Source organism: Penicillium crustosum (genome assembly GCF_028827405.1).
Source record: "Penicillium crustosum strain IBT 35664 chromosome Unknown utg000002l_segment0_segment0, whole genome shotgun sequence".
Taxonomy (NCBI): Eukaryota; Fungi; Ascomycota; class Eurotiomycetes; order Eurotiales; family Aspergillaceae; genus Penicillium; species Penicillium crustosum.
The window spans coordinates 3673923-3697340 of record NW_026623123.1 but is presented as its reverse complement, the minus strand read 5'-3'; the positions used below and the strand labels follow the sequence as shown (position 1 = coordinate 3697340).

The 23418-nt window shown below is 49.9% G+C and overlaps 9 protein-coding genes across 9 annotated transcripts; 3 read left to right on the top strand and 6 right to left on the bottom strand.

Annotated features, from left to right (window-relative positions):
• Nucleotides 1-312: 312 nt before the first annotated feature.
• Nucleotides 313-2160, bottom strand: N7487_004909 (putative ubiquitin C-terminal hydrolase; the record flags this gene model as incomplete). Its single annotated transcript, XM_056872656.1, has 1 exon — nt 313-2160. The coding sequence occupies one exon, from the start codon at nt 2158-2160 to the stop codon at nt 313-315; it is 1848 nt and encodes a 615-aa protein (XP_056730376.1).
• Nucleotides 2161-3113: 953 nt separating this feature from the next.
• Nucleotides 3114-4781, bottom strand: lys1 (saccharopine dehydrogenase (NAD+, L-lysine-forming); the record flags this gene model as incomplete). Its single annotated transcript, XM_056872655.1, has 10 exons — nt 3114-3396; nt 3446-3518; nt 3583-3657; nt 3721-3817; nt 3871-4043; nt 4099-4125; nt 4192-4432; nt 4491-4507; nt 4585-4665; nt 4721-4781. The coding sequence occupies 10 exons, from the start codon at nt 4779-4781 to the stop codon at nt 3114-3116; spliced, it is 1128 nt and encodes a 375-aa protein (XP_056730375.1).
• A 601-nt stretch (nt 4782-5382) lies between these two features.
• N7487_004907 (uncharacterized protein) lies at nt 5383-6183 on the bottom strand (the record flags this gene model as incomplete). Its single annotated transcript, XM_056872654.1, has 2 exons — nt 5383-5981; nt 6144-6183. 2 exons carry the CDS (start codon nt 6181-6183, stop codon nt 5383-5385), a joined length of 639 nt encoding a protein of 212 aa, XP_056730374.1.
• A 980-nt stretch (nt 6184-7163) lies between these two features.
• N7487_004906 (uncharacterized protein) lies at nt 7164-8387 on the bottom strand (the record flags this gene model as incomplete). Its single annotated transcript, XM_056872653.1, has 1 exon — nt 7164-8387. The coding sequence occupies one exon, from the start codon at nt 8385-8387 to the stop codon at nt 7164-7166; it is 1224 nt and encodes a 407-aa protein (XP_056730373.1).
• A 655-nt stretch (nt 8388-9042) lies between these two features.
• On the top strand, nt 9043-11749 carry N7487_004905 (putative RNAPII degradation factor Def1; the record flags this gene model as incomplete). The annotated part of the gene is made up of 4 exons (XM_056872652.1): nt 9043-9331; nt 9417-9895; nt 9960-11552; nt 11603-11749. 4 exons carry the CDS (start codon nt 9043-9045, stop codon nt 11747-11749), a joined length of 2508 nt encoding a protein of 835 aa, XP_056730372.1.
• Nucleotides 11750-12783: 1034 nt separating this feature from the next.
• Nucleotides 12784-14166, bottom strand: N7487_004904 (OSBP family protein; the record flags this gene model as incomplete). The annotated part of the gene is made up of 4 exons (XM_056872651.1): nt 12784-13563; nt 13627-13681; nt 13733-14058; nt 14107-14166. The coding sequence occupies 4 exons, from the start codon at nt 14164-14166 to the stop codon at nt 12784-12786; spliced, it is 1221 nt and encodes a 406-aa protein (XP_056730371.1).
• A 948-nt stretch (nt 14167-15114) lies between these two features.
• Nucleotides 15115-16801, top strand: N7487_004903 (putative MFS transporter; the record flags this gene model as incomplete). Its single annotated transcript, XM_056872650.1, has 3 exons — nt 15115-15543; nt 15595-15828; nt 15884-16801. 3 exons carry the CDS (start codon nt 15115-15117, stop codon nt 16799-16801), a joined length of 1581 nt encoding a protein of 526 aa, XP_056730370.1.
• Nucleotides 16802-16929: 128 nt separating this feature from the next.
• Nucleotides 16930-19033, bottom strand: N7487_004902 (uncharacterized protein; the record flags this gene model as incomplete). The annotated part of the gene is made up of 8 exons (XM_056872649.1): nt 16930-17226; nt 17281-17364; nt 17430-17486; nt 17534-17772; nt 17863-18057; nt 18110-18234; nt 18286-18768; nt 18816-19033. 8 exons carry the CDS (start codon nt 19031-19033, stop codon nt 16930-16932), a joined length of 1698 nt encoding a protein of 565 aa, XP_056730369.1.
• A 974-nt stretch (nt 19034-20007) lies between these two features.
• On the top strand, nt 20008-23150 carry N7487_004901 (uncharacterized protein; the record flags this gene model as incomplete). The annotated part of the gene is made up of 4 exons (XM_056872648.1): nt 20008-20844; nt 20911-21324; nt 21377-22319; nt 22390-23150. Coding segments are annotated over 4 exons (2955 nt in total), but the record flags the coding sequence as incomplete, so codon positions are not given.
• Nucleotides 23151-23418: the final 268 nt, after the last annotated feature.

The following is a 23418-nucleotide window of genomic DNA, read 5'->3' as shown; positions in this document are numbered from 1 at the left end:
GTTCTACATACGATAGTACATACGATGTAGACATACGTTGTAGACGTATGTTGGAGGGGTAGTGCAGAAAGTCAAGTGACATCATATGTCCTGCGCCGTTTATCGGAACTTACTATTTCCCTTTCCCTTCTCCGTTTTTCCCATTGGGATTTCACCTATTATTATCTATTATTCCGAGCATTTATTTTATATTTTTTTTTAAATAAATCATCTTTTAATTTGATTCAACCCCATCTGTACAAAAGTACGGGGATATATGTATGTACTGGACTCTAAAAAAAAAAAGAAAAAGAAAAGAAAACGCCCATGCTATCAACCTCCGCTCGCATCGGGCTTCTCCAACTCGTAGAACAAGAGATAGACCTCCCTTTGCATGCCCAGCACGTCTGAGGTCTTACATTCCTTGATCTTCTCGTCCGAAATGCGCCACCACCGATCGTTCGGTTTGCGACGGCGCCGAAGCCGCGAACTGACCCCAGTGGGGGCATCCTGGGAAGGGCGGGGTATGCTGTGGGAGGGCCGGGACGGACTCCAGCGACCTTGGTCTGTCGTCGGGCTGTTGTTATCAGATGTAGGGGACAATGTCTGTTTGGAAGAACGGGAGGTGGTGCTTTGGAAAGAATGACGCGACCCAGAGGTTGTAGGCCGTGGTTGAGGAGGGGAGAGTTGGGTCGCTGAAGCTCCAGATAGTGAGGTCGACGAGCCTGCCCTTGAGATGCTTCCATCGCCGTCGGCATCGGGGCTGCTACGTGGTACAATCCGAGGACTGGGCGCCGCGGAGGGGTTCTGACTGGCAGTGCGACTTTGTGCATAGGAGCTGAAGACCTCGGGTGTGGAGAACGGAGGGTAGATATGATTCCGTCGGAATGACTCGTAGTGCCCGCTGTGGTGGCTACCTTTATGGCAGACAATAGCAAGTAGCTTGTACCATTTTTGGCTCAAGATGCTTCCCAAGGGCAGCCGCTCTGGGAACGAAACCTTGGCCGCGTTCTTGCTCGAACTACTTTGATCAAAGATTGACCGCGACAGGTGGATGGCGATGACCTTCGGGAACGCTGTGATGCGCATATGCCGCGCAATTCTTCGCTTGGGGGCGGTCTCTGACGGAGGGAATACAATGCCCTCCAGCTCGGCCTCGGGGTCTGTCTCCAGAGCCTCGCGGAGGCGGGTGATCTCTTGTTCCAGCCGATCTCGATCGCCTTGTGTTCGGGTACGGGCTAGCTCGGTGGTCTTCGTGTCCACAGCATGCTGTAGGCGACATCGGTCGCAACGGAAATCCTCGATATATTCAGTCTTAAGGAGGCCGTCGAAGCACGAGTTGAGCGTGGTCGAGCTCTTCTGCGGCACCTGCAGTGTCAAGTTGACGAAAGCCGTCTGGTTTGGCTTATATTGATAACGGCAGAACTGGCACTCGATCTGCGACTCCATTTTCCCCTCGAACGGGAATCCAGACTCCTGGTCGATTTCTTTGAGTTTCGTGTCGATGATGGCAGGCAGTCCATTGGCGGATCCATCATCGATGCGCACCTCCACCTCGGACGAGCTTTCTTGTGTGCTGCCCTCTTCGCCTGCCGCGTTGGAAGCAGCCGCATCAATGGCACCCAATGCTCGTTGACGTGCGCGCGCACCAGCATGGTACTCATCGCAGAGTCGCTCGAGAACAATCTGTAAGAATTCCTGTGCGTCCTGCTGATTGCGGCTAATGCGCGTGCGAAACGCGTATTCTAGAGCCTGGATGAAATCGCGGGCTGAGATTGTTTTCTTGTAGATCGGCCGCTCATTCAAGCGGTCTAGCATCTCCTTCAATGCCCGTGTGGTTATCCCCTGTTGCAACTCCCGCAATTTGTCCGACCGCGCTGGCGAAAGTTCATCATCGCTCGGTAGTGTATGGTATATCTCCGGTCCGTCCAGTTGGCGCCGGTGCAGCTCGTGGATCAGGTAGACTCGCAGATCCCCTAACCCGGCTAACGCCTGCAGCACCGAATTGATAAAGCAGTCATTGGCCAAGTTGGAGAGACCTACAATGCTCTTCTTGCGATTGCTGTCGTTTGACTCATCTCCGTCAATTGTGTAGTTCGGCCCAAAGACGTAGAACAGAGCAACGGCGGCAAGCGAGGCCCCGGCCGCATAGGCGGCGACCGTTGTCGGCTTTTCTTGCATCAAGCAATGTGGTATAGAGGAAGGGAGGTTCGTCGGTTCGTGTAGGTGTCGAAACAGGCAGACTTCAATCCCATTACCCCATCCTCGGATTAGCCCGGATATAGGTAAGGGCGTGAGATGTCAGAGAATTGATCACAAGAGAAGCCCAATGTGGGGGCCAGGGTCTTCCGAGGTTGAAGGGCTGACAGATCAATTTTGAGTGCAGAATTGAATAAGTTCGGGGAAGATGGGAGAAGGGGCGAAAGTGGAGCGTTATGCGATTTATGCGGAGAAAGAAACAATGAGCATTTTCGTCCGGAGCCCAAAATCAAGTTAGCCGCAGTCAAACGGGGCAAACTCCACGATCATCCCGACTCAAAGGTGAAGGAAATGAGCACATTCCTGTCTTCGTTTTCGCGTGAGACTCCCATTTCATCCAATGAGGCATTCCTCTTAGCCCGTTGTAGTGGGTTAGACCCCCACGGACGGATTCTCCGGATATCCGTCTTACACATCCCCGCATATAAGGAGGTTGACTGCGGTTACAATGTAGTCTGGGGTAAAGTGAGCCATGTCTTGGAAGATCAGTTTTGAAACATCAGAAATATCATGGATGTCAGAATATTCATGTGTCGGAATTATGGGCTTAGACCTCTTAAAAAGCAACATAAACTTTCAGACGAGTCAACTCCGCTATGTAAGAGCGATTCGCTTGAGAATGAAGCGACTGATTGGTCAAAAACACCTAGACAAGTATTATGAACACTGTTTGAACTTGACTATGTCTGATAGATACACCGCAGAGCTTCTACGGCCGTTCTAGAAAGAAACAAGGAACGATTCACAATATCTTCATCATCTGTCATGCGTCTCAAATTGACTTTTGTAGCATTTCGTGTCTGGAACTATTTCTATCAAATGTACCCAATCATGTAAATGTTTGCGCCATAAAGAGGCCTACTAGCGCAGCAGGCCTAGGCCTGAAGCGACTTAGGCAGGGTAGCAACCTTCTCATCGAAGAGCTGCTCAGCCTGCTTCCAGACCCGAGCGTTGGCCCGGTCATTAAGCGTGAGAAGGCTAGGCAGGAGAGCCTCGCTGAACATCTCAGAGCTCTCACGGGGGAGGAGAGATGGGAGGTGGTCAATGCTGATCACGCTGAGAGGCAGGCCTCCAGCCTCCAGGCCGGAGACGGGAACTGTGGGCTTATCAAAAGTGGTCGTAATGTCGTACAAAGGAATAGGGTTCAAAGGGTTAGAGCTTTTGAGAATTAGCTGTGCGCTTGCTATCATGGTTCATGTCAACTCACGTGTCGGCGCTGACGTCGCAGATAACAGACAGGGTTCGGTTAGGGGCAGAGAGAGACTCCACGTTCACGAAGGCTAATGCAAAACAAAGGATATCAGCCAATTGAGTCGTCACCAGAGGATGCATGTATAAAATTACCTGGAATCTTAGCCGAGAGGTAGATGCAGTTCACGAAGATATCCGCCTCGTGTGAGATTTCCTTGAAAGGACCACCTGTGGATGTTAATTTATGATCTCGGATTAGATTGACGAGGCTCGAAATAGTAATTGACTCACCTCGGGCAGTCTCTGCCATATCCCACTGAATGATGTTGGACTCGGGAATACCGACATCCTTGGCTAGCTGTACGGCACCGCTGCCACAGCGTCCGAGCTATAGGATTGTTAATATGTATATCGCTTTCCGTATATCTGCGCAGGACTCACAGCTCCAATGACAAGGATCTTAGGTGCCTTTCCAGCGATCTTCTTGCCAGCCTCGAGCGACTCCTTAACAGACTCGACCAGACGGTCTTGGTTGGCATATGGTACCTCACCAGGCAAGGTCTCGTTGGGGTGTGTCAATTGCCAAGCCCAGTTCTTCACAGCCAAAGCGGATCCTGTTCCACGTCTTAGTATTGATTATGCCAAATAACGAGCTTGACATATAGATACCTGCGTAACCGGCGGACCATCCGAAGGCTAGTAAACAAAAAAAAGGTCAGTCTACTGAGTCAAAAAAAGAACAATTAGGGACATGACTCTTACCAGCAACTCGGCGTCCGGAATCATCAGTCAAGAATTCCAGGTCAAGCAATGTGCCCTTGCCGCGAGACCAACGACTGAGAACCTTTTCCCAGCCGCCCTGTTGCTTGAAGCAGTGTGCGAAAGTGACGTGGACGTGCTCCAAAGGAAAGTCATCCTCTGGCAGCTCCTTGAGACCCAGAATGATGGCATCCTTAGGGGCATCCTGGACCCAGGATCCTTCCTCCACCAAAGGCGCACCAATCTATAATAATCAATGATGTTTAGGGCGGGTTCGAGCTGTATTACCGATTGAATCATACCTTGGAGAATTCCTCATCTATAGAACGGAATCAGTCATCGAGTCCAACAGCAAGGGATGCGGGGAGGATGGGTGATATGGGAAATTGGACGTACCGTCGAAGATACGCTGAGTTGACCGCTCGACAGTCACATCATATCCAGCATCGATCAATGCCTTGCAGGTAGTTGGGGTCACTAGATGATGTATTAGCCAATTGCTTCCCCGCCATTGTGGGCTGAAGCTACTCACAAGCAGACCGTGCCTCAGCGGGCTTGGTCTCAGCGCGCAGCCAAATCTTTTGTCCAGCCATTTTGGAAGTAGAGAATTAGAATATGATGAAGAAGAAGGGAAAAAAAAACCAAACAAATATTAATTGCTCTATCACCAGTAATGACACAGACTTTCCCCTCCAGTAATAAGCGGGGATGGCAATGGTTATTCCGCTCCGAGGAATGACTCAGTCCCGATTATCGGCCACCTGAAACTCAAACCTCCGAAAGAGCCGTGGGCGTTAGCATATTATTTGAAAGCATAACTGGTGCTCTAAAAATAATATTGACATGGGGATAGAGCGGAGAGTAAGGGGTGATATGGTTATGTCAATCAGAAGTTATGGGACATGGCAGATGCCTATACATACTACCTAGTACGATGTACAAACAGTTCCTTTTCTTAAAACATCATACAAGATCAAGCATATAAGGGAAGGATATTCTGTAGTCCAAGGGTTCTTGAACTTGAAGCCTTTCCCACCCAACTTGGTCAAGTAAAATATATTCTTCTTATTGCAGCGCGTGTACAACCACAACCATGAGAAGTCCCGGACATGAATAGACACGATTCAAAGGTGGAGCAAACATGATGGCATGGAAGTAACACAGTAAAGCTACAAATATAGGGTCTCGACCTGTTCAAGCACCCTTTGTCCGGCTGCGAGTCCGGCTACCAATACCATCTCCTGGGATAACCTTGTTCACGGCATCCTTAATCTTCTCCTTCTTGGTCCGACTAGCCTTCTTCTGTGCTCCGTTCTCTGTGTTGGAAGGAGCAGCAGTAGCGGTGCCATTTGAATCTGAGGCAGGCTTCTCATCTGTATTCGGTTTCTCGTCCGTCTTCAGCTTCTTGGTATCAGGCTCATCCGACGGTTCAGGCCTTTGTTGCTCCTCGTCCTCAGCTAGGGCTGGAGTGGGCGTCAAAGTCGAATCAATGTCACGTTTCTCGCCCGCCACTGTCTCATCCTTGGGCCCTTCTGAGATTTGAGACTGACGGGCAATGGGAACACTGCCGGGAGCAGGCTCTGTGGGCTCTGTCACAGGCGGCTTGGTTTCTGGGGTAGGGTTGGTTTCTGGGGCGGGCTTGGGTGCCTCAAGCTCTGTCTCTGCCTTCAGCTGATTGGTGTCTATATCGGGCTTTGCCGTTTCAGAAATAGGTGGACTATCTGTTTGAGTTGTGTTTAACCTGTTCTGGAATGCATGCGAGTGTTCTTTGACTAGCTGGGCAGTCTCCCGATCTGTTATATCCTTTAGTCAGCATCTGGCATGCATCTGGACAATTTACAAGCGACCAGTTAAAGCAACACCACCCTGAAACCATATTTGAGAAAACAATTAAGCCGCTTAAACCAATTACTCCTTGAATTGTGTAGCAGTGCATGTGCGGATAAACCACGTACCTGAAGCTGCACTCCGCACGGGGGCTGAAGAAGAAGCCATTGTGGATCGATGATGTCAGATGCCGGGACAGTGTGTTTTAAATTGGTAAAGATTGAGTGGGAGGGTATTCGTTGAAGCAATGCGACTGCAATTCTTGCTTAGGTGAATTTGTACGAGGGAAAAAGAACCAAAGAGAAGTCAGTTGATTTGGGGGAGTATGAGGTGAGGTCGCGCGGTGACGTACTTGAGACTACTGGAGACGCTGCCCCCGGCTGATTCGCCGCTCCAGCCCTCTACCTCTCCACGGCATTCTGTCACACAGCCTCACGAGCTCCAGAATTATAATTGCCACGCAATGTTCTCCACAAGAGGTAGCTGTGGGCACCACGGGTTTGTGAAAGGTTAGTACTCGACCACAAAAGGCTGTAAAACTTATCATTAGCTAGGAAGGTCTGTAGAGATGTTTAGGTTATGCGCTTCATTGAGCCCAAATGGCTTGCTTGTCTAGGAAACTGGCTGAGCCACTATTGACAATGGGTGTTATATATATCGGAAAAAAGAGGGCTTTCGTATATTTGGTATAACGAAGAGGCAAGTATGAGGATAATCCATAGTATTCAGGTGCATCACACACCTCCAATGCTGGTTTAGCTGGGTCTTTCTTGCAACTCAAATCCCCCATACAACTTGGCAAGGAATGTATGCACGACTGCCAAGAAGCAAGAAGATGAGGCTCTAACCTGGGATGAAGTAGCGGCAGTGGATTTCCTTCGTGCGGTGGTTGGGAAAATGAAGGGTTGTCGAACAACCAGGCTGAAGTAATTTCAATTGTGTAATAGTACACAAATGAACTCAGGGGAATTGTGTCCTAGCAGTGTGCCGGCATGACTGCAGCGATCCTGCCTATGATCACCTCTTATGGTATAAACATAGAGAAATGTGTATGCCTGATGGATGCTTGTGTTGGCTTAGATGCTCGTAAAACATCCTAGCTAGGTGTGAGAGTAACGTGGTTGTGCAATAGGTTTGGAACCAGGGAATCATGTAAAACTCCAGTTCAAACGACCGAGATGTTCCTCTTCAGACGATACATGTGACTTTTCATCAACTGGAGCTGGAGCTGCCGGTTGTTCAGGTAGCAGCTCTGAAATATGTTCCTCCAGCCGGGAGATATCACGGAACCTCTTCCGGTCAATGAGGACGCGGAGAGCCTCCGAACCAATCTCGAAGAAAGCATCGCGCCTAACTTCATTCCAAGCCTGGAATTTGCTCGGTGAGAGGTTCGCCACGAATTGGAGGAATGGGCGTGGATCAGGATTTGTTGGGTGACAGACAGCCACAGATGCTACCAGTAAGGACCGAGGAGACAGCACAGAGACCGTATCCTTAAACTGGTCGTACACTAACGTTGATACCTGCTCACTAGATGGTTTGTGCTCCATGGCCATGCGAGTTAGATGAGCACCTGCAGCCAGGAGCATCGGTTTCCTTGACTTATGGGAAGAAGCACTCTGGAAATGCATCTGGCATACACTCAGGTAATGTGCCATCGCTGAGCCAAAGCCATTTCCAAAGCAGGCTTCTGCATCTATAAAATCAACAAGGAGATGATTGAAGGTCTGCCGCGCGAGCCCTTCAGTCATCCGGCCATTCTGACTACCTAGATCATGGCTCATGAGCATTTGCAACCACTGCATGACAGTACTGTGCAATCCCTCTGCCACCATAAACTTGGTCAATGATGTAGTCGCTGAACGTGAACGTAGAAGCATCTGCCTCGATGTGCCATCTGATGCCCAATACCAATCAACGATTCTCGATGCCACCCGAGATGTACTCATATCGGCCGGGGATCTGGAAAGAAGAAGTTGAGACTTCAGACAATCATTGATTGCAAGTGGAGTGACTGAGCCAGCTGCAGCCATTTGATCAAATACTGCCATGGGTTCTTCGGCTAGCCGTCGCTGGCCCTCAATGCTTTGCAATGTAGTAGGTTCCTGTGAAATGGGTCTGGTTGGAATGATACGGAAAAGAGGGTTATCGAGAATGTTCTGCAAATGCTGATCGGTTGCATGCGCTGATGATTCCGGGTTGGAGAGAGGTCGGCCATGATTGTTGCCTGATGCGGGATAAGCCCCATCTAGTTGGCGACGAAAGGAAGATGTCAGGGCATTTAGCAGTTGCTGAGACTCTCGTGGAGTACGAGGTAAGGGTTGATGGATTTTGGGCCAGGACTTGAACTGAAAAATGGATGTACCCTTCATGATGATGAGAGTTATAAAGTTTCGGGGTATGCCTATGTAGGTATGTTGGATGATGCATCGAGGTTAAAGAGGGAGGATCGACGAGGGCGGTGAAACAAGCCTTGTCTGGTCTGTCCCCCTTCCAAAGGGCGGAAAAAAGGTGAATGACGAGTAGAAGAAACCAAGAGAAAAAAAACCACACTGACATAAAAAACAATTTACCCAAAATTCATCTCCATGCAATTAGTAGAATATAATTAAATGACTATATCTAGGAATACAGTCCAATATAATTATTTTAAATCAAGAATACCTTAAATAACAGTGTAAAAAGACTGAAGTAGAGATCCCTTTGTTACTGTAAATTCCCCCAGCATCCAATAAGCGCCACTCGCTAAAAGCCAGGCAACGCCAAGACTTGAAGGGAAGCAACTCAGATCCCGTTAGCTTTTGATCCTTTCTTCAATCTTGTCATCTCCTAACGCATTCTCTCTCTCCCCCCCAATTAATCTCTTTGATTTTACCTCTTCTTTTCGTCTCTTCTGGCCCCCGTGCCTGTGGTTCTGGTGCTGTTCCTCTTCTGCGAGGGTGCTCCACTTCAATAGCCTTTCCTTGCGAATCGTGACCTCCTTCCTCCCTCAATACTTCTCCATCTCACACATCTTCATCAATCAACATGTCCGATATTCAGAACCGATCCTCCGCCTCGCGGGGTAGAGTATCCGCCCGTGGTGGCCGTGGCGGTTTCAGCTCCAGAGGTGGTCGTGGTGGAAACAGATCTGCAAATGACAACTCAGACATCTCATCCTTTGAGGAGGGTGAAATTGGACAGATGAAGAAGAAGTACTCCGACACTCTCCCAACCCTTAAGGAAATGTTCCCAGACTGGAAGGACGAAGATCTGGTGTTCGCACTGGAAGACTCGAACGGCGAGCTCTTGGAGGCAATTGAGCGCATCAGTGAAGGTCGAGTTCCCGTCAACCCTAATCCTCCCGACTCGAAATCAATCGAATCTTGTGATTCGAGGACCGTGACTGACTGGCTTTGCAGGTAATGTATCTCAGTGGGGTGAGGTCAAGAAGAAGACCACAGACCGGACTCGCCCTAAGCCCAAGGAGGCCCCGAGTGCCTCGACCGAGACAACCGCAGCTTCCGCTCGTGGAACCCGTGGTCGCGGTGGAATAGAGGGTCGTGGACGTGTTCGCGCAGACCGGGGCCGTGGTGGCCGCGGAGGTCGTGCAGGAGCCACTACAAATGGAACTCGCGTAGTTTCCACTGCTGTAGAGACTCCAGCGCCTACTGCTATTCCTACTGTCACATCGGAGTGGGCTGCGCCCAAGGCAGAGGAGACCGTTGCAGAGCCTTCAGCCGAGGGCGAATCAGAGTCGACCGAGGCTAAGAGCAGTGTGATTCCTGAGGGCACAAAGAAGGGGTGGGCGAGTCTTTTCGCCAAACCACCCGCTCCTCCGGTGCAAAAGAAGCCTCAACCCGCTCCTCCTGTTCCCGCTGTCGAGAAGCCCGCTGAACCTGTGGCCGAGCCATCTCCCCCCCGCCCCCGCTCCTGAACCTGTAACTGCGCCCGCTGCCTCCCAGAAGACACCCATCGCCAAGCCTACCCACCCCGTGATCCCTGCCATTCCGACCGCCACCGCTGTTAACCCTCCCAAGGGCGATTTGACCGAGACGAACCTCGAACAAATTCCCGATGTATCCGCTCCCGCTCCCACCGCCACCGCCGCAAGCACCATTGGAAGTGGTGTCGACCCCGCGGCCGCAGCTGCTGCTGCTACTACTCCCTCCCGCTTCCCTTCGTCTGCCTACCCTCCCAGCGCTACCAAGCAGGGCCGTACCCCAGGTCTTCAACGCCGTGTTATGGAACAGCAGCAGGCCGTGGTCATGCCCGGCAACCACGCAGTGGACCGTGCTGCGGTTCAATTCGGCAGCATGGGACTGAACGGTGATGCTATTGATATTGATGAGAACCGCGAGGAGGCCGAGACCCGCGCTCAGCCCCCGCAGCACTCCCCTGTTGCTCCCCGTGCCTCTCTTCCACCCGCGACCCAGACACCCCACTCGATGGAGACTGGTGCCGCTGGACGTCCTGCTCCTGGTTTGCCTCCGGTCCCCCAGGGCGCTTCTGCCGAGTCATTCACCGACTTCGCTCGTTACTCTGAGCCCCAGCAGAAGCCATTCGATCCGTTCACACAGCCGGTGAGCCAGCCGCAGCCGCAGATCCCTGAGCCGTTTGCCAACCAGGCTCCTGCTCAGCCCACTGCCACCACCGGCAGCGAGTACTCTCCTTTCTACGCTGGCGAGCAGCAGCGTTTCCCCTACTACGGCTCCTACGGCTCTTACGGCCAGTCCCAGGATACCCCCGCTGGTCCTCGCGCTGCAGCTGGGTTTGGTGTCTCTGGTGCCGAGGCCCAGGCTCAGATTCCCACCACGCAGCCTCCCAACCGCTACGGCCCTATTGACGCCACTAACAGCGGACACAACACTCCCAACCCGACCGTCCCCGGCGCCACTCAGCAGACCCCCGCTGCTCAGCATATGCCTGGCCAAACTGCGCAGCAGCACGCATATGGCTACCAATACCCTAACTACTACAACAACCCCCACTACGCTTCCTACATGAACCAGATGGGCCAGCAGCAGCAACAGCAGCAGCCGCAGTACGGTGGCGGTAACCGCCCGAGGTACGATGATGCTCGCCGGTATGAGGATCACTACATGCAGCAGCAGCAGCACAACCAGCAATACGGCTATGGTAGCCAGTATGGTCCCTACGCCGGTAAGGGTGGCATGTACGGCCAGCCCCACGGTGCTTTCTCCTATGACCAGCAATCATCTTCCCCCGCAAACACCGGTAGCTTCAGCCAGGCCATGCCCAGCCGCGACTCTGTCTACGGCCGCACTGGATCTGCCCAGCAGTCCGACAACCAGTCTGCCACTGGTGCCAATGCATTTGGTACCGGAATGTCCGATGTTTTCAGCCGTTCCCAAGGCAGCTTTGGCCAAAACCCTCCCATCGCTGGACAGCCCCCCGTTGCCGCTGATGAGACCAAGGGCTTTGAAGCCCCTAAGGCGGGCGGTCCTAGCCCCTCCCTCGCCCAGAACCGCCCGGGATCCGCTACCAACAGCGCCCCCGGTCAGCCCCAGGCACAGACTGGTCTCCCCCACTTCAGGGTCAGCAGGGTCAGCAGTCCTTCGGTAGCTACCCTCAGCTGAACCCCCAGTACGGTGGACTCGGAGGACTCGGTCACCAGGGCGCGGCCACCCAGGCTCACCAAGCCTCTGCCTATGGTAACAACTACGGTGGAAGCTTCGGTACCTACTATGCAAACACTAACCGTGGCGGCTGGGGTGGCAACTACGGCCACTAAAAAGATAAAACGAAACGAAGGGGAGACATAATGACCCACCAAACACATATGGCGTTGCATTTACGGATGATTTGAAAAGGGGGTTGGTTTTTTTGTCCACTTTACAGGGAAGGAAACCTCGTGTCTTGTCAAAAACGACAGACATAGCCCAGGCACCTCTTCGTCTTTCTCTCCTCAACATCTGTGTAATCTCTACTTCTCTTTTTTTGGGGAGCTTGGCTGGTTTTTTTTTACTTTGGGGGATTGTCTTCTTGATGTTTGTTTGTTTTCTTTCTTGTTTCCTTGCCTTTTCTCTCAGCCGTCTTGCTCTTCTTTGCTACCACTGCTCCCATCTGATGCGGTCTCTGTATTAAATTCACCAATTCCTCTCTAGGTTTCTCTGTTTTTTCTTTTTGTTTTCTCGCTATAACCTAGTCGGTGTCTATTTGGGTCCGGTGTGTCACTTGTTTCCGCGGACGGTTTTCCAGTTTTTTTTTTTTTTTTTACTACCTACTTCTCTCTTCTCTTGTTCTGTCTTTATGCCTCCTCGCCATGTGCAATATCGGTCGATGATTATGATGTATGGCTGAATGGGTCTAGTAGAGGTAGATCCAATGCTCAGTTGCGTTCTGGGCCAAAAGTGTCATGAATTATGTATGTCCTGTACGATCCAGTATGGCACCTAAATATGGAGACTGTTCTAGTATCGTTTGTACACCTTGGCATTGTAACTCTTGTAGTCAAAAGAGAGTATTAGACATTTGTCCTTCACGCCGCATTTTGCTTTTACATGTACCTTCCTTACGATCAAGATGTAAACCACCAATATAATTGAAGATACCATATCATTAGATGGAAAGGGTGAGCCGCCAAGTCCAAGCATATAAGCAAGTGCACGGCTTTGGCTTCAACCTGGACTGGGAACTATGTACAATCGAAATGCAAGATGACACGGTGCAGAATAGGAATCCAAAAAGTCAAATCTATGTGGTACCGACAAGGCCCCAAGACAAATTCAGATGAGCCAAAGAAAATTATCCAAGCCCAGAGGTAATCTAAGCGAGGCCGAGACCTTCGCCGCCAACCTTGTGGTAAGGCGGCTTAGCTCCAGCAGCCTTCTGAGCATCGAAGCGCCAGACACCACCAGTCCTATCGGAGTCGAACAAAAGATCGGCCGATTGGGCAAGACGCAGGGTCTGGGCGTCGTCGGCGCTCTCCTCAATACGGTTGAAGAAGCGGCGCTCCCACTCGTGGCCTGCCTCCTTCTCAATGCGGCGCTGTTCGCGCTGAGCAGTCTCAATGCGCGACTTGTATCCAGAAACGGCATCCATGTCCCCCTTCTGGATGCTGGCGGCTACGTCGCTCCAGGCACGTCGGCTCTCGTACAGATCCTGTTGCTCGAGGGGAGCCAGGGCGAGTGGAGTGACGGGGTTCTCCTTGGAGTTCCACGAGTCGACGACCTCCTTGGTGCGGGCGTCCTTGATAGAGAACTTGTCCGACCATTGGCCCTCTACAGTGTAAAGGGGCTTCTTCTCACCCTCGCTCTCCTTGAACAGGCTCGCGGTGAAGGTGTTCTTCTTGCCGCTCAGCCAGCCCTTGCCGGAATAATCAATCTTGGCGACATAGCCGGTGCTGCTGACGATCTTGGTTGACTTCTCCAGTTCGACGAAGGGTGAACCGTAGATCAGCGACTCGATGTGTAGGCTGGGTAGCGTGATCAGGTATTGCTCCTTCTCGTCGGATCCGGGAGGGGTGATAGTGTACAACGCATGGCCAATCTGCTTTACGAGGATAGTGCTAGAGAAAGAGGCCTTCTGAGCGTTGTATCCTTGCAGCTGTGGTTGTGTTGTCAGTTATTGGCATCTCTCAATTGCTTGGAACAATATTTATGCACTCACCTCAACACCGTTCTTCTCATTGCGGATCGCGTAGGCTGTGACCGGAGGGTGGTGGCTATGATTCAATCAGTGGGTTGTGGTTCCAAACAGAAGTAGTCCCGCATACCTGACTTGTTCACTGACCAAGGCAGTCTCCCCCACTTCCGCGTCACCCGCCCATTTACCGATAAATAGCTCTCCCAGGAAGGGGTTCAAAGGCTTCTTCTCACTGCCGAGCTTCTCGCTACGGCTGCAGTACTGCTGGTGCAGTGTGCTAAGGAACCACTTGAGAACCAGGAGAGCACGCTTCGCAGGGTCGGCCTCCTTGGCTGGTGCCACGAAGACGGCGGGGTGTTCAGCCCAGTAGGCGGAGTATTCGGTGAGGGAGGTAGTAGACAGGATGAAGGGAGGAGCAGTCAACGAGGATAGATCACCGTTAAAGGAGGCAATCGACTAGAAATTTGTTAGCTTAGTATACTCAAAACATATGATCCTGCATGCCTTTAGGAAACTTGTCCATGAGCCCTTGCTATTGGGGGGGACCTGGCTCTGAGAGGACATATTTAATAAGAATGAATTCTTAAGCTATCAAATTGGACTCGGAATCTCCCAGAAAAAAGACAAGGAGTGTGGGGGAGGTGGAGGGACGAAGTTGGTCGTTGGCGGTCAGAAGCGGATAACGTCATGGCAGGGGCTGTGTCTTTTGTGAACAGCCACAACGCCGAATTGGGTAGTTTTCCAGATGCTCCTTTGGAAGGCGATTCATTGTTAGATGATGCATACATATATATACTGACATGAAACATGGGAAAGACTCTTTAGTGACCATCTCTCACTAGGGCCAATGCTAGACTATAAGATGGGAGCTTAGACTTGAAAACTGTCAGGATTCTTCTTCAAGGCATGATTTTCCGAGTTATAAGATTCTAAGAGGTTGAGGTACGTTTTCGTTCATTTTCCATGTGCGCGGGAGTGCTCCGCATATACTCCGTACGGAGTAACCGTATCTCCCTCATAGACCTACCCTCGGTAGGCCCGGATTCTTTTCCGCTCCTCTGCCCTACTCGGCAACCCTACCCGTCTTCTCTCCGAATCATATTGGTCCGTCGCCTCTAGATTGGGCAGGATGGACCCTGAGAGATGATAGCAAGCCCTCTGTTCGGGGGCTGCTGGCCTCTAGAACGCTACATCGGAAGCAAGCCGCCGATCCTGCCAGATGATAGGGAAAAGAGGCATTGAAATTTCTCTTTTATGACTCACGCTTTAAGTCTATGTATCTCGTTGCTGTTGACTTGATTAGACTCAATTCATTAATTTCCATTTCTTCGCTTTTTGTTACAATTGAAGACCTTTCTGCGCATCTACGCATATATCCGACGAGCATGATCACGGAAACAAGCCGAACTTAAGAAAGATCGCAGAGATTTATTTTTTCATATTTTTGCATTTGCCCTACGAGAGAGATCTTATTTACCACAAGCTAGTAGGCACTGGCTCTTGATTCCAACCATGTCTCCAACTGCCTCGAAGGCTTCCAGCGAGGAGAGGCGGTCTCAATCCTCGGTGGATGAATCCGAAATCCAGAGAGCTCAATCCCGGCGTTCACAGCGAGAAGGAGCTGTTAATAGTCTTGACCACGTCCGAAGCCATGTTTCGCATCATGACATGGTTGCCAATGATGACTTTCAAGAGGTCGATGCGGAACAATATCTACGCTTTTCACCTGCCCGCAAAATGATTATAGTTGGTGTCCTGTCGTTCTGCTCTTTCCTAGCGCCCATCTCCTCCACCTCTATATTGGCTGCTATACCTGAAGTGGCAAAGACCTATAACACCACAGGAAGTGTGATAAACGCGAGCAATGCGCTATATATGGCATTCATGGGCATCGCGGCTCCCTTCTGGGGGCCCTTTAGTCAGGTCTGGGGGCGACGTCCGGTAGGTAACGAGCAGAAGTTTATCTTGAAGTAACAAGCTAATTGAGAGTAGGTCTTCCTTGTGAGCGCGTTCTTGTTCTTTGCGTTTAGCATCGGCACGGCTCTAGCACCCAACCTCCCAGCATATTATATTTTCCGCATCTTGACTGCATTTCAAGGAACATCATTCTTGGTCGTTGGGAGTTCAGCGTTGGGTGATGTATACGAGCCTCGAGCACGGGCAACGGCATTGGGGTGGTTTTTGTCAGGAACCCTAATTGGGCCAGCCTTTGGGCCATTCATTGGCGTACGTCTACTATATAAATACAGCCCTGAGACAACTCGCTGACCTACAAATATAGGGTGTGATCGTCACATTTCGCTCATGGCGAGTGATCTTCTGGCTCCAGACAGCTCTTGGAGGCTGCGGCACGCTCCTCGTCTTCTTCTTCTTCCCCGAAACCTACCCGCATCTGACTAAAGGCGATATGGCTGAAAAGACGACGTGGCAAAAGACCAAATACCTTTGGCACCGGATCTCTCCCCTCCAAGTTGCTATTATGCTATTTAAATATCCCAACCTCTTCTGCACAGGTCTCGCTGCCGGCGCTCTCGTCTGGAACCAGTACTCTCTCCTGACTCCGATTCGATACGTACTCAACCCACGCTTCCATCTCACCAGCCCTATCCAGACCGGGTTGTTCTACATCGCGCCAGGCTGTGGGTATCTTGTTGGCACACTCATGGGTGGAAGGTGGGCAGACCATACTGTGAAGAAATGGATCGCCAAGCGGGGTGGTGTCCGAGTCCCCGAAGACAGACTGAAGTCTTGTCTGATATTTTTGGGTGGTGTCATCCCCGGCTGTATCTTGATCTACGGTTGGACGGTCGAGAAGGCGGTTGGTGGAATTCCAGTCCCTGTCCTTGCGATGTTCTTCCAGGGAGTGGCGCAGCTGTTCTGCTTCCCTAGTCTGAATACCTACAGCCTGGATGTTATGCAGTCGAGCGGCCGGAGTGCCGAAGTTGTCGCCGGTAGCTATCTGGTACGGTATGTGTTCGGTGCTCTGGGGTCTGGACTTGTTCTTCCGGCGGTAGAGAGTATGGGAGTGGGGTGGTTTAGTACCATCAGCGCCCTGTTTTTGGTTGTGTCTGGGGTTGGTGTATGGCTCACGACTGTTTTCGGCGATCAATGGCGGGATAAGGTCGACAAGAAGAGCCAACGGAAGGGCGTGGAGAACACCGAAAAGATACAGGAGGGCAAGGCAAAGGCTGAGGCTTGAATGTTCAATTTTGGAATATTTCAGTGGGGGAGCCCTTGTAAGGCTTAATGATAGAATGCTGTTATGATAAAAATAAACCAAAAGAGAGGTTGAGAATAGTAACTCAAGCGTTTCCAAAATATATACGTTTAATCACTCATCAAAGTGCCCGCGTGCTCATTCTGTACTTCGAGGACATCTTCGTTACGAACAGGTTGCTTCCCCTTTGTGATATTATTGGGATCTAGACCACTCTCAGCCATGAGACGGTCTATCTTGCGCTGCTCGGTGAATTTCCGACAGTCTTCACGACCCTTTTTGATGTCTACAAAGCAGATAGCGATCATTGCCCCGGCGCAAATGGCGAACAAAAATGGGAAGCCCATCCAGTTGTTGTGGGTATTGTTAATGATGGCTTGAATGACATTGGGACCGATGATCGAAGACTAGCAAGGTTAGTGAACCTGAAGGAAATATAGCACCAAGGACATCCGACCTACCGCACGATTAGTTATACCAAAAAGCGCGAAAAACATATTATCGTAGCCGCGTGGCATTAGTTCGCTGATCATAGTTTGGGCGTACTGGTATAACGTTAGAAATAAAGGGCACATGAATCATGTTGGGTACCATTCAAATTTCCACCTACTGCATAGTATGGAGCCTGGAAAAGCCCGAATATGACATTGTAGAAGTAAAATTCCCACTACGTGGCTGTTAGCTGTAAACTCTCAGCTTGGGGTTGATACATACCCTATTGTGATATCCGATGCGATTAGTCCATAGTCCCAGCATCCCCCAAAAGGGGATGAGAACGCTGAAGGAATTGGTGAACAAAAACATGGTCTTCGTCTTAAATTTGAAGTACCGTTGTATATACCAAAAGCCGAACGTTGAAGTGATCGAGCAGGCAGCTTGGGTAATACCGAGATATGTGATCTGCAAGAAAGAAAATGAAACAGAATCGTTTTGGATAATGCTGACGAGGGTACCTATTGAGGTTAGTATATTTTTGTGTCTACATCGATGGGTGTGGGTGTAGCGAGTCTCATTTGCGACAAGCCAATAAGGAAAGACCCTACCGGTAGTGTTGAGTCCATCGGCAAGAAGAAAATAGGCAAAAAAGTATAGAAATGTCTGTGGAAGAGACCTGATTTCTCGAATGGCCAACCAGATTTGTTTAAACCCGATGGTGGAGTAGCTTGACCCCTTTGGTATCTTCGGACCTGGCCTTGGCTGCTGGAAAATGAACCACCAGATGCCAAGAACGACCCAATCTGTAGAAGGTCAGATAGTTCGACTGTTTATGGGATTGCTCAGAAAGCTTACATGAATTGGTAAGACATAGTGCCAAGTTATTCGAGAAACTGTTATTCTGTAGTGGAAGTAGAACGCTCAGATTAAGCACAAGCGTGAGGAGGTATCCAATGTTGCTGTGTGCAGTTGAAATGTTGCTACTATTGTTAGCGGAATGTTAGATAGGAGCTCAAAAGGACTAAACTCACCTAATATGATTCCTCTCCAGTGATTCAATAGTATCGTATTCCTCCTGGTCTATCTTTCCTTCTCTGAGATCCTCTTCTCTCGCTTTGCGCACATGCGGCGTATACCGCGCCAGACGGGGAAATACAGCAGCGTAGAATACTAACGTTGCACCGTAGGCAATGTATGCCACAACGTACAGGCCCATCGCTGTTGGCCACTGACTCGGATTTCGGATGGACATCATGCCATACTGTAGTGCCCAGCAGACCACCGTTAATGCTAGAAGAAGCCATCGGCCGAATGTTCCGTAGTCCGCAGCACTTCCTAGCCAGACGAATATCACCGTCATGAAAGTGAAGCAAAGGCCATTGGCAATAAGAACCACCGAAGATACGGACCGCGTACCTCCCGCCCACGGCACTACACATGCCGATGAATCGGTGCAGGCTTTGGGTGGATTCGAGCCAGGTTGATATCCGGCACCATTTAAGGCCCACTGGAAACTTCACGGGATTAGTCGGGGAATTCTGATGTTTTCCATTGTACCTACAGGGCTTGGCTGTAGGAACCCGGTCCGACACCGTTATCTCCATTGTAATAGAGGTAATATGACCAAAGTTCTTTCCTAGTGGTGGTTGGCTGTTCATACGCATCCTCGTCGACGCCGAAGAGCCGTTCGTATTCCTCCAAGGTGGAATGTGGCTGTGCGGCCGAGGTCACATCGACAGTCGCGTCGTTTTTCGTATCATTTTCATGTATGTTCGCCATGTCGGGGATGTAAGTTGGACAAGATATTCCTTACATAGTATATCCCGGGATATATGTTCCAGTTTCTCTCACATTCAGGTTACCCCGCATCTGTCGAACTTGCCTTATCTTCTGTTACATTCAAATGTTCGTTGGCAAGAACATAATTGATCAGGTAGAGTCTAAGAGGTTATCTAACTAATCTCCCTGAAATGTCTAAGTGTTCCAGGTGTAAGCGCAATGTTGCAGTTGCATCAGGTGGATCCGGGTCAACTCCAATTCCCTTTCAACGTCACCCCGATTTACTTGACCTAAAGAATAGGATTGAATATTATAAAAGCTCTTTCCGTGTATCGCTCCAAGTAATAGAACAATTCAAGAATTTCTTGGCCGGTATATTTGTTGTACCAAAGAACGTCTAAGTGAAGATGAGCGTGAGAACCATGAATGATTGTGCCGATTCTTTGGAGGATTTGAAGAATTTATAAAAAAAACTTAAACCATGTTGAGTGATCGAAATAAGATTAAAATGCTGATTTTGTTCCATTTCCCCTCTGATAATAAAAATCTGTTCGCATCATGGCTTGCGATAACATCCTTCACTAGCGTACGGACCTACGTAGGTACATAGATTGTGCTGGGTCAGTGAAAGGTTGATGGGTATGTATCATGTAAGGGCGAGTGTTTTGCTAAACACATAGGAAGATGTAAATAGGCTTGAATTTGACTTCCCCATTGCTCTCGCATCGCGGTGCGCAAGCCTAGGGTCGATTGGAACTGGTAAAGGGACATAGGGAGAGAGTGGAGTGACGGTGGAGTGGTGGAGTGGTGGAGCTCATTTTTCTCTCAACGCCCTTGGGGACTACCTTGATTAGATCTAGTGACTTGGATATGCGAGAATAGGATATTTAGCACGCCAAACTGCTAATCTCTAAACTTGTTGGCGGAAAAAAATCGGGCGTCTCATCACTTCGTCAGGTCTAAATAGTAACAGTGAATTTCACACGTTCTGCACTGTTTTGTCTACATATCCTCCAATTCAACATCACCACACTTCAAAGATACAAGTCAAACTTGTGAGAATGGCTTCTAAGCCAAACGTTGCCTTCATCGGCTTAGGTGCCATGGGGATGGGAATGGCCGTACACTTGCTCGAAGACGGTTTCGCTGTGACCGGGTTCGATGTCAATCCCATGGCCCTAGAGAGACTGGTCGTCATGGGCGGTGCGGCTGCTTCTAGTCCAAGGGAATGTGTCCAAGGTGCATCTTTCGTTATCTGCATGGTTGCGAATTCTGCGCAGACCGAGGATGTATTCTTCGCCGACTCAACGGGCGCAGTATTTGATCTGACACAAAACGCGATTGTCATATTGTGCTCAACCGTTGCTCCAGGGTTTCCGGCGGAAATTTTGGGGCGCATCCACCAAGACTTCCAAAGACCAGACATACAATTGTTGGATTGTCCTGTGTCCGGTGGAACCATACGCGCCGCTCGGGGAATGCTGACCATTCTGTCCTCGGGCCCGACGGATGTTTTGAATATCGCTCAGCCAATCTTAAAGTCAATGAGCGAGAATCTATACGAGATTGAGGGAGGACTAGGTGCCGCAAACAAAGTCAAACTTGTCAACCAGCACCTTGCCGGTGTTCATATTGCGGTCTCTGCAGAGGCAATGGGGCTAGCTGCAACATTGGGAGTGAACACAAAGGAATTCTACCAGACCGTTCTGAAAGGCCCAGCGTGCAGTTGGATGTTTGAGAATCGAGTACCTCATATGCTCTCCAACGACTGGACCCCTCACTCTGCCATCAGTATCTTTGTTAAGGATATGGTAAGCTTTCTGCCCTTAGTAGCCCCTAGGGAGACATTTTATTTCTTCCACTGACACTCAAATCAGCGAATTGTGACCTCCGAAGGTCTCCTTCAGGACTTCCCTCTTTATATTGCATCTGCTACAGAACGACTTTATCAATATGCCGCGCGGATGGGATATGAAAAGGACGACGATGCGAGTCTTGTTCGGATTTTTCTAGCACAAAGTCCATCTCTGGTTTCCGAAGCAACACATTGCCAGAGCCCTGATAATTCGCGTGCATCTGAATTGATATGCCAATTACTCGAGACCGTCCACACGTTAGCAGCAGTTGAAGCTCTGGCCCTCGGAAATAAACTTGGCATTTCGACCAACACCCTCACATCAATTATTTCAAACGCCGCTGGTGCTAGTGAGTCGTTCAAAAGAGTTGCCTCGCAAATCTTGGCCGGTGATCTCTTATCTGGATACACCATCACACATACACGGAACAAGCTAGTAGGTCGGTCCTCTTCAAAGCTTCGAATGACGCCACTAACCAAATCGATAGAAAGAAGTGATGACCCTTGCCCACATGCATAATTATCCCCTTCAACTCACAGCTACTACATTTCAGCTGTTACAACAGGCTGTGACCTATGGTATGGGCGGCGAAGGTCAGGCAGCGCTCCTTAAGTTATGGACAACATCAAATCTTTCGACTGAACCTTTGCATATTACCGAATATGACCCAGTTCCCCTCTCGGAACTGGACTCAAAATTGCCGAAAATTGAACACAACGTTGAAACCCTCCTACGCAATATCCAGAACCATGTACAAGCTGAGCAGGACTGCAATCTCGTTGTTCTAGATGATGACCCAACAGGAACACAGACGTGCCACGATATCAATGTCCTCACAATGTGGGATGTTGACCTTCTGGCCTCAGAGTTCCGATCAGAGAGCAAAGGCTTTTTCATTTTGACCAACAGTCGTGCCTTGCCTCCAAACGAAGCTCGTACGCTAGTCAGTGAAATACTGCGAAACGTTTCCCAGGCGGCTAGTATGACCGGGAAAAAGTTCGAAGTTGTCCTCCGGGGAGACTCTACGCTGCGTGGCCATTTCCTGGAAGAAGTCGAATCGTATATTGATACGATTGGTTCTCCCGATGCGTGGATTCTTGCACCGTTCTTTGGGCCAGGTGTTCGCTACACCGTCGATGACGTACAGTACGTGGGTGACCGAGATACCCTAGTCCCAGCTGCAAAGACTCCATTCGCCAAGGATAAAACCTTTGGCTACAGATCCTCAAATCTGAGGGAGTGGATTCGTGAAAAAGCAGGATCGCGATTTTCTAGCAAAGACATACTGTCTGTCACATTGGAGGATATCAGACTCGGCGGAGTTTCTGCAATCGAACAAAAGTTACTTCTCGTGCCCAAGGGTGGAATTCTGATAGTTAACGCAGTCCAGGCGGAGGACATGCTTATGTTCAGCCAGGCATTATTGGAAGGTAACCATCCTTGTTTCTTTCTGGTTCCTTCAAAGTGCATAGTTCTTTCAAACTGACTTCTCACCCACAGTACGCAAAAAACACAAACTCCTGTTTGCCTATCGAACAGGCGCGAGTTTTGTATCTAGTCGCCTCGGAATCCCGGAAAAATCGGCCATTTTACCGAGACAGATCCCAACGCTCGAACCCACGAGACGCACGGGAGGACTAATCATAGCGGGCTCCTATGTTCCCAAGTCTACCAAGCAGGTTCAGTCATTGATCCAAAGGTTAGGGGGTAATTTGACAACCCTCACTGTAGAAGTGCCAGCTCTGTTGGTCGAGCTCCAGAAGTACTCCGACATTCTCACAATGCTTCGTGATTCACCTACATTGCAAGACATTGTTGCACGTGCGTCTGGAGATCTCCAAAATGGCAAGGATGTGCTGGTGATGACCAGTCGAGACCTTGTGACACTTGATACTATCACTTCATGGACATCCGAAACTTCAAACCAGATAACGAACTTGGACATCAACAACTTAGCCGCGAATGCCTTGGTACACATTGTTCGCCATTTGAGTGTTTGCCCTCGATACCTGCTAGCGAAGGGCGGCGTGACATCATCTGATGCGGCGACAGCTGGTATAGCCATAAAACGCGCAAAGGTACTGGGACAGGCGGCGCCTGGGGTTCCCATTTGGTGGTGTCAGAGCGAGGAAGATCTTAAGAGTCAAGATCAAGGAGGCCGGGAGGTTAAATGGACTGAGCTGCCATTGATCATTTTCCCAGGCAATGTTGGAGATGAAGATGGCTTGGCTGATGTAGTTGAACAGTGGACATTACGGTAGACTATTGACAATGTATCTAGAATCAAATATAAAAAAAGTCGTTACATGGTGATTTGCTTTACCACTAAGGAAGTTTGAGCTCACTGTATAAAACAAGTTTGCATGGGTGAAGTGCTTGAATAGGGAAGTGAGAGAAAACCGAGGTGGAGGAGGATGTTGAGTTGTAGTTATAAGCAAACATGGACAAATATTTATCAACACATCAGGAAATCAGAAATAGCTACGCAAGAAGTTGGTGAGGGGGGTTCTCAAAACTACCGCCATATTT